Source organism: Hyla sarda, chromosome 6 (genome assembly GCF_029499605.1).
Source record: "Hyla sarda isolate aHylSar1 chromosome 6, aHylSar1.hap1, whole genome shotgun sequence".
Classification (NCBI taxonomy): Eukaryota; Metazoa; Chordata; class Amphibia; order Anura; family Hylidae; genus Hyla; species Hyla sarda.
In genome coordinates, this window is record NC_079194.1 from 75,260,060 (window position 1) to 75,272,433 (window position 12,374).

Sequence of the window (12,374 nt, forward strand, 5' to 3'; positions counted from 1 at the left end):
AATATGAGCAAGCCATAATTTTCCTACAAAGTTAATTTTACTTTTTTTTTTTTAAATCAAAATGTTTTATTAAACATTTTTGTATAGAACAAACACACAAATTCAAGAACATACACAGAAACCCAGAACCCCTCCCTCCCCTCCCCCCAACCCCCTACAAAGTTAATTTAAAGGGGTTGTCAAACTATTAATAAATATCCTGTGAGACTGCTTGAACACTGCACAGTTCCGGCTGTACAAGGCCATTTCCAGCCGCTCCCATAGACGAATGTAGTGATGTGCACATTTTAATTGAAGACAAAGAGCTCTGTATTTTCTGTTCAGTCTCAGTCAGATTCACAGGAAGGGGCGTTCCCCAGCAGGCGTGACATCATCTGAAGCCATACAGGGGAGAACTTACTTCATTACTCTGCTACACACAGTCCAGAGAAGTTCAGTGTGAGATGAGCTATGATTGGCTAAAGCTGCTCACACCCCTTTTAGCACTCCAGACTGCAGTTCCTGATTTTTGGACTTCTGCCAGGCCAGCAGGAGTCCAAAGTCTGTATAAGAGATGGGGGGAAATGTGCTCTTGACAAGTAGGGAGACACCTAGTGGCAGCTTATATAAAGAAAAATAAAACCTAGAAAACTTTTTTCTCTATCGGCTCCATTGGGGGACACAGACCGTGGGTGGGTGTATGCTGCTGTCTCTAGGAGGTGTGACACGATTATAAAAAAAAAAAAAAAAGTCGGCTCCTCCCAGCAGGATATACCCGCCTTCAGGCTCTGAGCTAATCAGTTTAAGCTTAGTGTCTGAAGGAGGTGGACATGGTCTGGATTTCTCCAGACCAGGTCTTCTGATTTTTTTGTTTTCCTAGTATAGAAACGTGTAGGTTTTTTTATTCCTTTTTCTTTTCTGTTTTCAGGTGGGGACTCCGGTTCCCTGTTTCCCCATTGCGAGTAAGGGGGCACAGACATTGCGTATATGCGCTGTTCACCCCCCCTTGCCAACGGTCAGCGCTTGGGTGGGGTACCTCATGGGTCCGGGTCCCCCTATTTCCCTGCTCGCAACGCTCGCGCATAGCAGCCGGGCCTGATGCAGGTAACTAAAGCTGACTGAAAACTTCACTGAAGACTCCATTAGGTAAGTACCCCCCCCCCCCCCCTTTTTCACATAGGTACGGACTCGCAACCTCTGGAGACCCCCTGTTTTTGGCCCACCTTTAGGTTATGGGGGCTGGCTTATACAGGGGCTGCACTTTATTCTGGGGGAGCAGTGGCACCTGAGGGGGCATGTAATATGGGGCACTTCACTTTAGTGTGTGTGTGTGCTTGGTGCAACTACATCCACAGCACCTTATATGCGGCTGTCAGCCGCGGCGCTGTTTCGGGCCGGGCACTCTCAGCGCCGGCTTGCTTTCGCTTTGCCGACAGCGCCTTATTCGCGGCTGACAGCCGCGGCGCTGCTAGGAGCCGGGCGCTTCAGCGCCGGCTTACTTTCACTTTTGCCAGCAGTCTCTGCCGACGCTTAGACCGCCCGCTCTATTCCCCCGAGCGCATATGCGGCTTACATGTGCGCTCGAGACAAGGAGCGCGCCCCAGGACAGTTCTTTTCGGCCGGTCTGTAGCTCCGCCCACAGGGCTGGGAGCTCTGAGGCGCGAAGCAGCCTCCAATCAGCGTCGTGGGCGCGATTTTCAGTGAGAAGGGGTCAGTTAGTTACTGCCTTGCTTCAGGCACTCCCCTCTCTTCCTATTGGCTGGCCTGTTCATTAACTCTAGCTGCGCGGAGAGAACTCTCCTCACTGCAGCTGACAGGGGACACAGACTAGGGTGAGAAAGTTCCTGTCTCCTTTTCCCACATTATGTCCGTACCCAGAACTGTTCCTCCCTATAAAAACAGAAACCTGGAACTTCAGTGACTTACTTTGTCTGTAAGCTCTGTAATACCAAGATGTCTGGCTCTGCTGAGCCAACTTGCCCTGCCTGCTCCACTGCTCCCCCAGACCCCCTGATGCCCCGTCGGTCCCAGTGGGTTCAGCCACTCCACCAGCCTGGCTCTCTTCCCTGACCCAGTATATGGCTGACTTGACCGAAGTCTCCCGTTCGGTGGCTGAGGCCTCCTGGGAAGTGGTGTCTGCCTTGAAGGGGTCTTCCCTGCGCAGGACTTCTGAGTGGGCCCACTCCTCGTCTCCACATACTTCACGCTCCCACAAGCGTACTAGGGGTGCCTCATCTGACTCTTCCATTGAGTCTTCAGATAGATGTCAGCGTTTCCCTCGTGGGTCACGCACCCCTGTCATCTGGGCAAAAACGTCGCTCCTCCAGAGGACGTTCTCGGAGTCGCCGCTCTGCCACACCAGAGCCACTTACCCGGTCAGGGTCGCCCCCCTCCAGGACTGCCTCTACTCATTCACATTCCCCTGGTGGACGAGGCTTCCGAGCCGACATCTGACTCAATGGACCGCTCAGACTCAATTGCAGAGGTGAACTCATTGGTGACAGGCGTAAGAGACACCTTTCAATTGGTGGACCCAGGATCTTCGGATGTCAATCCAGGAGTATCCTTTCATCGTGCTAAGCCAGCACCTCAAAGGTTCAGCTCTCACGCTGACTTTGACGACATTCTGGAATCTGCATGGAAACATCCAGACAAGAGGTTCCCAGGAATCAAGACAATTCAAGAACGTTATCCATTTGACAAGGACTTTGTTGCTAAGGTGGTATCCCCTCCCTCAGTGGATCCACCAATCTCCCGGATCTCTAAGGCAACTACACTGCCTCTGGCAGATGCCGCTGCCTTCAAGGATCCCACTGACTAGAAGGTAGAATCCTTAGCAAAGTTTGCTTCTGAAGCAGCTGGCTCTTCTCTTCTTCCCATCTTCGCCTCGACATGGGTGTCAAAGGCCCTGTCGGAGTGGTGCCAAAAGCTCCATCAGGATATCTTAGTGGGATCCCCCCCCAGAAGATCTATCTGCTCTGGCTCTCCAATGCTCTAAAGCTGGGGACTTTCTGTGCGCAGCTTCCATGCAGTCAGCCCGTTGTTCTGCCTTTGCTGTGGGTCACCTAGCGGCTCTCCGCTGCTCTATGTGGCTTAAAGCTTGGAATGCGGATGCCGCTTCCAAAAGGTCTCTCACTGAGCTTCCCTTTATGGGTGGCTGTCTTTTTGGCAAGCGCCTTGATGAGATTATCTCTGAGGCAACAGGAGGTAAGAGTTCCTTGTTACCTCAAAATAAGGCTTGCCCTATTTCCCAAAGGAAGTCTGTCACGATCACACCCTCTCGGTCCAGCCAAGACGCTAGAGAGAGTGTGATGGTGCAAGGGTTAAAGCCGCCAGACCTCTGGGTATCCACTACTAGTCCCAGCAAGTCACCAAATTAACCCTCAGATAAACGTGTTTCCACCCGATCTGCCTTCAGAAAGGTGATCTCATATATTTAGAGATCAAAGACCAGAGCTGATTAATTTAAACATTTAATCTGATAAAAGGTATCACAATGCTATGCATAAAAATACACAAATGACATACAGGTATAAGAATATATATGAGTTTAGCAAGACGAGGTCAGAAAGCAAAAATGAAGTTCTTACAGCACAATGATATTAGCAGTCCATGAGAGAGAGTGAGGTTCCAGGTGTTCTTAGGATGGTCTTGTCAGCTTGTTCCCCAGCATTGAACACCCAACTTTTAGTCTAGCATTGTTTAAATATATCATAACTGCTTTCTTGGGAGGGAGACTCCATTCCCCCCTCCCCTCTGATCTTCTCTCTTCCTGGCCCCTTATCTGTTTGATTATATGATGGGACCAGAGTGCATGACTTCAAAGAAAATGTAAACACACAGCCAGATCCCCAATAAACTGCATAGTTACATAGTTAGTACGGTCGAAAAAAGACATATGTCCATCAAGTTCAACCAGGGAATTAAGGGTAGGGGTGTGGCGCGATATTGGGGAAGGGATGAGATTTTATATTTCTTCATAAGCATTAATCTTATTTTGTTCCAGGAATGTATCTAATCCTGTTTTAAAGCTGTTAATTGTTCCTGCTGTGACCAGTTCCTGAGGTAGACCGTTCCATAAATTCACAGTCCTCATGGTAAAGAAGGCGTGTCGCCCCTTGAGACTAAACTTTTTCTTCTTCAGACGGAGGGAGTGCCCCCTCGTCCTTTGGGGGGGTTTAACCTGGAACAGTTTTTCTCCATATTTTTTGTATGGGCCATTAATATACTTATATACGTTTATCATATCCCCCCTGCAATACACAAGACACAGGATACACCGTCTGAATGACCCCTCACTCCCCAGGCCTTAGTTTATACATAGATGCAATTATAAAACACATGTATGTTTCCATAATCAGGCCTTGGGCCTGACAAAGTCCTCTTCCTTTCGGTCCTTTCGGACCTCTGGCTCCAGCAAAGGGTCCGGGCAGGTGCCCACGTGGGACAAGAAGGCTCTCTCGTTCCAGGCACGCCCGTCTTGGAAGTCGGACTCCAGCCGATCCAGCCCAAATCAGGCAACCGCAAACCCACTTCTGCATGAAGTGAGGCCCCCACCCGTGGTTTCTTCTCGGGTGGGAGGTCGTCTCTTGCTTTTTCGAGATACCTGGACCTCACACATTCAGGACTCTTGGGTCAGGGACGTGGTGTCCAACGGTTACCGAATCGAATTTGCACTCCCTTCCGAGGGATCGCTTTTTTTCGATCCTGGGCCCCCCGATCTCCTCCTCTGGCGAAGCAATTTCGAGCGGCTCTCCAGTCTCTGCTTCTCCAGCGGGTTATCATTCCCGTTCCTCCAGGGGAGCGTTTTCGGGGTTTCTATTCAAATCTTTTTTGTGGTCCCCAAGAAGGACAGTTCTGTGCGACCAATCCTAGACCTCAAGCGTCTCAACCGTCTCCTTCTCATCCGCCACTTCCGAATGGAATCTCTCCGTTCGGTGGTGGCGTCCCTGGAACAAGGGGAGTTCCTTTCATCGGTGGACATCAAGGATGCCTACCTCCATGTGCCAATATTTCCAGGCCATCATCGGTACCTCCGCTTTGCGGTTCCGGAGGGGCACTTCCAATTCGTAGCCCTCCCCTTCAGTCTAGCCACAGCTCCTTGGGTCTTTACAAAGATCCTTGCGCCAGTGATGGGCCTGTTACGGTCGAGGGGAATCTCGGTGATACCCTATCTGGACGACCTTCTAATCAAGGCTCCAACCAGAGCCCAGACTCTGGAGAATCTGGACGTCACTCTCCACACTCTGACTCTCTTCGGGTGGATGGTCAACCGGGACAAGTCAGTCCTCCTTCCTACCCAGTCTCTAACCTTCCTGAGACTTCGATTCTACACGGCCTCTGCTCGAATTTGTCTTCCGCCGTACAAACGTCTGGCGCTCCGGTCGGGGGTCCGCTCCCTTCGGACCCAGGTATCAGTCTCCATCCGCACTTGTATGGAAGTCCTGGGTCGGATGGTGGCAACTATGGAGGCCGTACCCTTTGCCCAGTTTCATTACCGCCCTCTTCAACGGCCGTGGCGTACATAAATCGACAGGGCGGCACTCGCAGCTCGGTAGCCATGGCCGAGGTGACAAAGATTCTCACCTGGGCGGAGAGCAAGGTTCCGGCCATTTCGTCGATTCACATTCCGGGAGTGCTCAATTGGGAAGCTGACTTCCTGAGTCGGTCCTCAACCTACCCCGGCGAGTGGTCTCTACATCCGGAGGTCTTCGCGCAGCTCTGCGACCTCTGGGGCATTCCGGACGTGGACCTCTTCGTGTCCCGGCACAATCGGAAGATCCTTCCTTTTGTGTCCAAGTCCCGGGACCCTCAGGCTCTGACCGTGGACGCCCTAGTGATTCCTTGGGTGGGGTTTGCCCTACCCTATCTGTTCCCTCCTCTTCAGCTCCTTCCCAGGGTACTGAGGAAGCTCAAGGCAGAGGACGTCCCCGCCATTCTGGTAGCTCCAGATTGGCCCCGAAGGTCGTGGTACGCCGACGTAGTCAGGCTCCTGGACAGTGCACTACTGCGCCTTCCGCTCCGCCAGGACCTGCTCTCTCTGGGTCCTCTTTGCCACCCCAATTTACAGTCGCTGCATTTGACGACGTGGCAGTTGAGACCGCGGTTTTGAGGGCCCGCGGGTTCTCTTCCCAAGTCATTCACACCATGCTCAAGAATTTACCTCCTCCGCAAGAATTTACCACCGTACTTGCCGGTCTTATTTTCGTGGGTATGAAGCTCAGGACTTCTCCCCGGTAACCTTCTCGGTTCCCCATCTTCTCTCCTTTTTGCAGTCGAGGTTGGAACTGGGGTTATCTCTCAGTTCGCTTAAAGGTCAGGTTTCGGCCCTTGCTGTTCTTTTCCAGCGGCCCCTGGCTTCTAATTCTCATGTCCGGACCTTCCTTCAAGGAGTGGCTCACGCTGTTCCTCCTTATCGGTCACCCTCTCCCCCCTTGAGACTTGAATATGGTTCTGAGTGCCCTCCAGGGTGCACCCTTTGAGCCCCTTAGAGAGGTGTCTCTCCGCCTCCTTTCTTGGAAAGTGCTGTTTCTTGTTGCTATCACCTCCGTCCGGAGGGTGTCTGAATTGGCAGCTCTTTCCTGCCGTTCTCCATTTCTGGTGATCCACCAGGACAAGGTTGTTTTCCGGTCAGATCCTTCCTTTTTGCCTAAGATGGTCTCTGCTTTTCTTCTCAATGAGGACATTGTCCTCCCGTCCTTTTTCTCCTGCTCCTTCTCATCCTAAGGAGCGCTTACTACACAAGCTGGATGTAGTTCGGGCTGTTTGGTCTTATCTCTCCATCACTACTTCGTTTCGTCAGTGTGATTCCTTTTTTCGTCCTTACAGGAGGCCGTCGCAAGGGACAACCTGCTTCCAAGGCCACCATTTCTCGGTGGATTCGGTCCGCCATTTCGGAAGCCTATCGCTGTAAGGGGTAGATTCCTCCTTTCAGGGTTGTGGCTCATTTTACCCGTTCTGTTGGGGCATCCTGGGCTCTCCAAAATAGAGCCTTGGCCTCGCAGATTTGCAAGGCGGCTACCTGGTCGTCTTTGCACACTTTATCAAGGTTTTACCGAGTTCATACTTTCGCATCGGCTGATTCTTGTCTGGGTCGTAAAGTGTTGCAGGCGGCAGTGGATCAGCCATCTGCCTGACTGCTTATCTGCCCACCCAAGGGACGGCTTTGGTACATCCCACAGTCTGTGTCCCCCAATGGTGCCGATAGAGAAAAGGAGATTTTTGTTTACTTACCGTAAAATCTCTTTTTCGAAGGATCCATTGGGGGACACAGTTCCGCCCTTTTTCGGATTTTCCTTTTGGTTCTCTGTCCGAGGGTGTGTTCAGTTATGTTTTTTCTTCTGGTTCTCCGACAGTTTTGGGTTTTTCTTTGACCTGTTGATCTCCTCCTATTGCTCTGGAACTTAAACTGATTAGCTCAGAGCCTGAAGGCGGGTATATCCTGCTGGGAGGAGCCGACTTTTTTTATTACCATAGTGTCACACCTCCTAGAGACAGCAGCATACACCCACGGTCTGTGTTCCCCAATGGATCCTTCGAGAGAGAGATTTTACGGTATGTTAACAAAAATCTTTGTTTAAAAAAAAATAAGTACATTAGAATTTTAGTTTTATTTACCATAAGGAGTGCAATAGCAAAAATTAGTTTTAATGGTAGTGGCTATTTAAACTCCACTTATCAAAATTGTAGGAGCTCCCTGCATTTGCACACCTACACATGTTGACTTATTACCTTCCCTGTGGATAGGCGGTACGTGGTTTATGATCAGATAACCCCTTTTACAGGTGTCTATCCAACTTACTCAGCTATGGCATATCCCCAAGCCTTGCCATAATTGCCTGACTGGTGTGGTGCTGTATCTGGGTCCCACTTCTTTCAATAGTTTATAACTTTACCAGCTGATAGGCCATGAATGTGTAATATGGGGGAACCACTTAAAAATAAAATACATTTATGGGCCCTATATTATGTTTCTGATTAAAATGTAAAGTGTCTATCCATATCTTTACTCTTTGATTTGCTAGGAAGACTGAAGCCTGGCCTCGATTATTGTAGCGGTATTAGAGTTCAAGCTGAAACCCCAGGATACACAACCATATTTGTCAGCTACACACATGGTCATGTACACCTAAGAGCTAAAATCATTGTGGCTGCCTATCTACCCCTCAAGGTAAGTTGTATACTAGTGTGTGTTTTAAAAGATTTCTTTTTTTTTTTTTTTGGGGGGGGGGGGGGGGGGGGAGTATATATTCTATTTACATTCTGTTTGCTTTATACATCTGATCATTTTTATTTAATATCAGCAGGCATCACAACTAATCACTGTTTGCAATAACAGTCAATCCTAAAACAATGGAAGACAAAATATTGAGCAAGGTGTCAGAGAAGTTCCCAGAGAAAGCAATTTTGTCTCCTAGTTTCTTTTCCACAAATTCAGTGACTCAAATGTGGTTAGACCACATAGGTGATTATAAATGTGGTCACCAAAGGTGTGTCACCTTATGCAAATAGCTAAAGAATTTCAGGCTAGTGCTTTGAATATTGTCTACAAAATGTGCGGTTATATGAACTGCAACACAAACATGTGGTGTGTAATAATGCCAATATAAAAAAATATTTATTTTTGTCTCCAGCCAGAGATTCCGGGTGCGGCCACCGCTGACTGAATGAGTTGGCGGTGGGATATTCTCTGCTAAAATTCTGAAGTGTGCACTGTGCAGAGGAATCCCATTGCCAGCAATGCGATTCTGCTGCTTCGGAATTTCCTACTGAAATTCTTAAGCGGAATTCCAGTTGGAAATTCCTTAGTGTGAACTCGACCTTACTGTGATGATCCGTAGAAGTAATTCAGGGGCATGAGGGAAATATTAGAGATTTGGACATATTATATATAAAATATAATATAATATGTGTATATCTCTGTTTAATTAAAAAGCAACTCCCCTTAATTGTAATTTATGTTAAAAAGTTAATTGCATGTATTTTCTTCAATTCTTAGACTATTGATCCGCCATCAGTAGCGCTGGTTACATTAGGTTCTTCAAAAGACATGCTATTTGAAGGGGGGCCCAATCCTTGGGTGCTAGAACCTCTGAAGTTCTTCCGGAATGTATCTGTGGAGGAGAAGGACCGCACTGGTCTGTTTCTGCTTGATACCCCATTATCTCGTAATAATTTTCATCACTGGATTAGAACTGTTTGCAGAGACCTTGATGAACAGGTAATGGTGAATCCAAAGTTTTAAAATGCATGTCCAGATATTGACAAATATAATAATGCATGTCCAGATACTGACAAATAGTAATTTATTTACTCTCACAGTACATTGTTTGCTCAAATTGGTTCCCATCCCCATTGGTGCTCACAATCTGTGTGTTTTAAAGTGGGGGAGGAAACATGAGTATCCAGAGAAAACGAACACAAACCTGGGCAGAACATGCAAACTAGGACCCCAAACGCTTTAAGGCAGCAGTGCCAATCACTCAACTACTGTACTGCCGCTATATATTGTTAAAAAATATTATGTCTCCAATAATATGTGATTAGTTTAAGGGATTACTCCGCCCCTAGACATCTCATCCCCTATCCAAAGGATAGGGGATAAGATGTCAGATTGCTGAGGTCCCGCTGCTGGGGACCCCGGGGATCACCGCTGCGGCACCCCGCCATCATTACTGCACAGAGCGAGATCGCTCTGCACGTAATGACGGGCAATACAGGGGCCGGAGCATCGTTACGTCACGGCCCGCCCCCGTCAATACAAGTCTATGGGAGGGGGTGTGGCGGTCGTCACGCCCCCTGCCATAGACTTGCATTAAGGGGACGGGCCGTGATGTCATGAGGGGCGGAGCCATGACGTTGCGCTGCTCCAGCCCCTGTATTGCCCGTCATTACGCACAGAGCGAACTCTCTCTGTGCTGTAATGATAGCGGGGTGCCGCAGCGGGCTCCCCGGGGTCCCCAGCAGCGTGACCGCGGCGATCTAACATCTTATCCCCTATCCTTTGAATAGGGGATAAGATGCCAGGGGCGGAGTACCCCTTTAATCATCCTGTATAGCTGAATTTCATGCAGTATGGCAATAAAATATAATTTGCATGGCATTTAGCGGTGTAGGACCCTTAGACTAATCCCATATATTGGAGAGTTTGGTGCTTCCTATTTCTGCAGTCTGCGACAATGTGTATGCAATGGATGCAGCATTTAGAAACTTGAGGTTTGTTTGACATGTCAGGAAATTCTTCTTACATACTGTATGTCCAATGGATGGCTTCTACAATTCAACTGTATACTCTAAAATTGCATACATCACACATAGCTTACTTTTTTCAAATTTTTTTTTTTAAATGGTATGTCTTTTAGTTTAGCTTAGAAGTCAGCAGACTTTGCTTTTTTTATACAACAGAATAAAGGGTGTAGTGACCTATATCAGTGTGGTTCTCATCAGGCTCATGAGACAAGTAGTCCTGATAAACAGTAATTTATTTAATGTCCTTCTCTGGCAGATGATTTCGCTGTCTGTTGGAAATCAACCCACAGTGACCAACCCATTCCCAGCAGTTGAGAATGTTAATGTGAAGCTGGCCTGCTCGCCTCCATCACGATTTACTGTGAATCCTGTGTATAATCATTCCCATATGGATCTCATCTGTCCACTGATGCAGCAAGAAAAGCAACTGGTACGTTTTTTCCTGTTTTTTCCTTTCATCAATTTTTTTTTTTTATATATATTTTTTAATTTAAAAAATCTTATATTTGTGCAAATCATTTAGACTCTTTCAGGAAAACAACTTAAATGTAGTGTGGCATAGATAGCCTTTTGCAGTGGTCAGTGATTTATCAACTGCGGCTTTTTTTTTTAAATAACAATATTTTTGCGCACGCACTCGCATTTTTGTTCTCGCACAAGCCTGAACCACACAAGTTGATTAAATGTAGACTAGTTTCTGTTAATGAAAAATGTGCAGTAGGGTGGCTTGTTTTTCCCCTTTTTTCTCTGATCAGATCATAATACTCATCAAAAGCTGCCCATCCATATGGGCAACTCGCATGCAACATTTGGTTCTGATCAGACTGTCTCCAAAATGAGTGTCATGTTTTACATGGGAATATGCCTCGAATTGTGTGCTAAATCTTTATTAGGGCAGCTCCTCGCCCATCAAATAACCCAGAGCCCACCATGCGGAGTTGGCTGCACTTTGGGCTCCTTGCAAGCCCTACTCACTCACTCAACCAACCAACCATACGTAGAGCATGTCGACCTAATCTGAGATGTTTTCAGTCGGAAAAATTTGTAACAAATTGACTTTGTCAAATTCGGACAATGCCTGTCTGGTGAAGCTAGTAGTAAAGACAGAGAATATTGTCTAATCACAACCAAATTGTCCCCTTGACTTAAACTTTTTTTTTTTTTTTTTATAACATACACTATGGTGGACTAGTTTAACTCCCACTGGACAATTTTCCTAAGGTCACCATTATGCAGTTTTATTTTTTTCCCCCCCTACTACAAAAAAAGAGTATCTTGCTGTTGCAGCCCTTTAAGATACTGAAGCCAAAGTGTCGATTGATTAGTTGATCGTTGAAGGTCTAGCTTCTGAACTTGTTATCTCTGGTAGAAGTTACTGCTAGTCGTATATTTCCCTTGCAGTCGCTGATACAGGCCAAATGTAGTATTACATACCAGTCGAGGAAATAAATGGGCAACAATGTAATAGGTGCGAGGACTGTACCTACCACAGTGAAAGCTGCTCCTTTTAAGTTGCTCTCTGCTTCGAGTAATAGAGTAGATGTGACAGACCTCTCTATAGAAGTCCAGCAGTAAATTATAGGCAGGTTGGCTATTGTGCCAGATCTTTTTAAAGAGGTTGTACCACTAGAGATGAACAAATGTATAAGGGTACTAACCATTGGGATCCCAGCAATTACAAGAACAATGTCCCAAGTTGCAATTCATAAGAAGTAGTGCATATATTCATGCAGCTGTCCCGTACAATTCAGATGGAGATGGTTCTTTAACAGATTAGATAATAAGGGTATGTACCATGTGTTCTATCCTAGATTCCGGTTTCCAACTATCGGAATCAGTTGTTGCAGTTATCGGCCTACGATCACCAGGGGAGAAAGTTTGACAACTTTAGTTCTTTGGCTGTTGAGTGGGACTCGTCCAAGATGTCACTAGCCAGCTTTGATTCAAAACCTATGGAATATATTCAAAAAGAAGATGGAAGTAGTCAGCGAAAGATGCATGGTATTTGTCAATCAAAGTTTTTATATAAATATCACAGAAATTCCCGTAATACCATAAGGATCCCACGCAAGTAAGCACTTAAATCCATAAGAACAAAAAACGTGAATACAGATCAATTACTTTATTAAGGTATAATCAGTTAAAAA

At 47.0% G+C, this 12,374-nt stretch overlaps 1 protein-coding gene across 1 annotated transcript in view; it reads left to right on the forward strand.

Annotated features, from left to right (window-relative positions):
- The window catches only part of LOC130275784 (nuclear pore membrane glycoprotein 210-like), a 133,689-nt gene that overhangs the window by 42,176 nt on the left and 79,139 nt on the right, over nt 1–12,374 (forward strand). The window contains exons 14-17 of the mRNA XM_056524189.1: nt 8,004–8,149; nt 8,978–9,199; nt 10,484–10,657; nt 12,039–12,228. Coding sequence (XP_056380164.1) covers nt 8,004–8,149; nt 8,978–9,199; nt 10,484–10,657; nt 12,039–12,228 — 732 coding nt within the window. The remainder of the gene's footprint in view (nt 1–8,003; nt 8,150–8,977; nt 9,200–10,483; nt 10,658–12,038; nt 12,229–12,374) is intronic.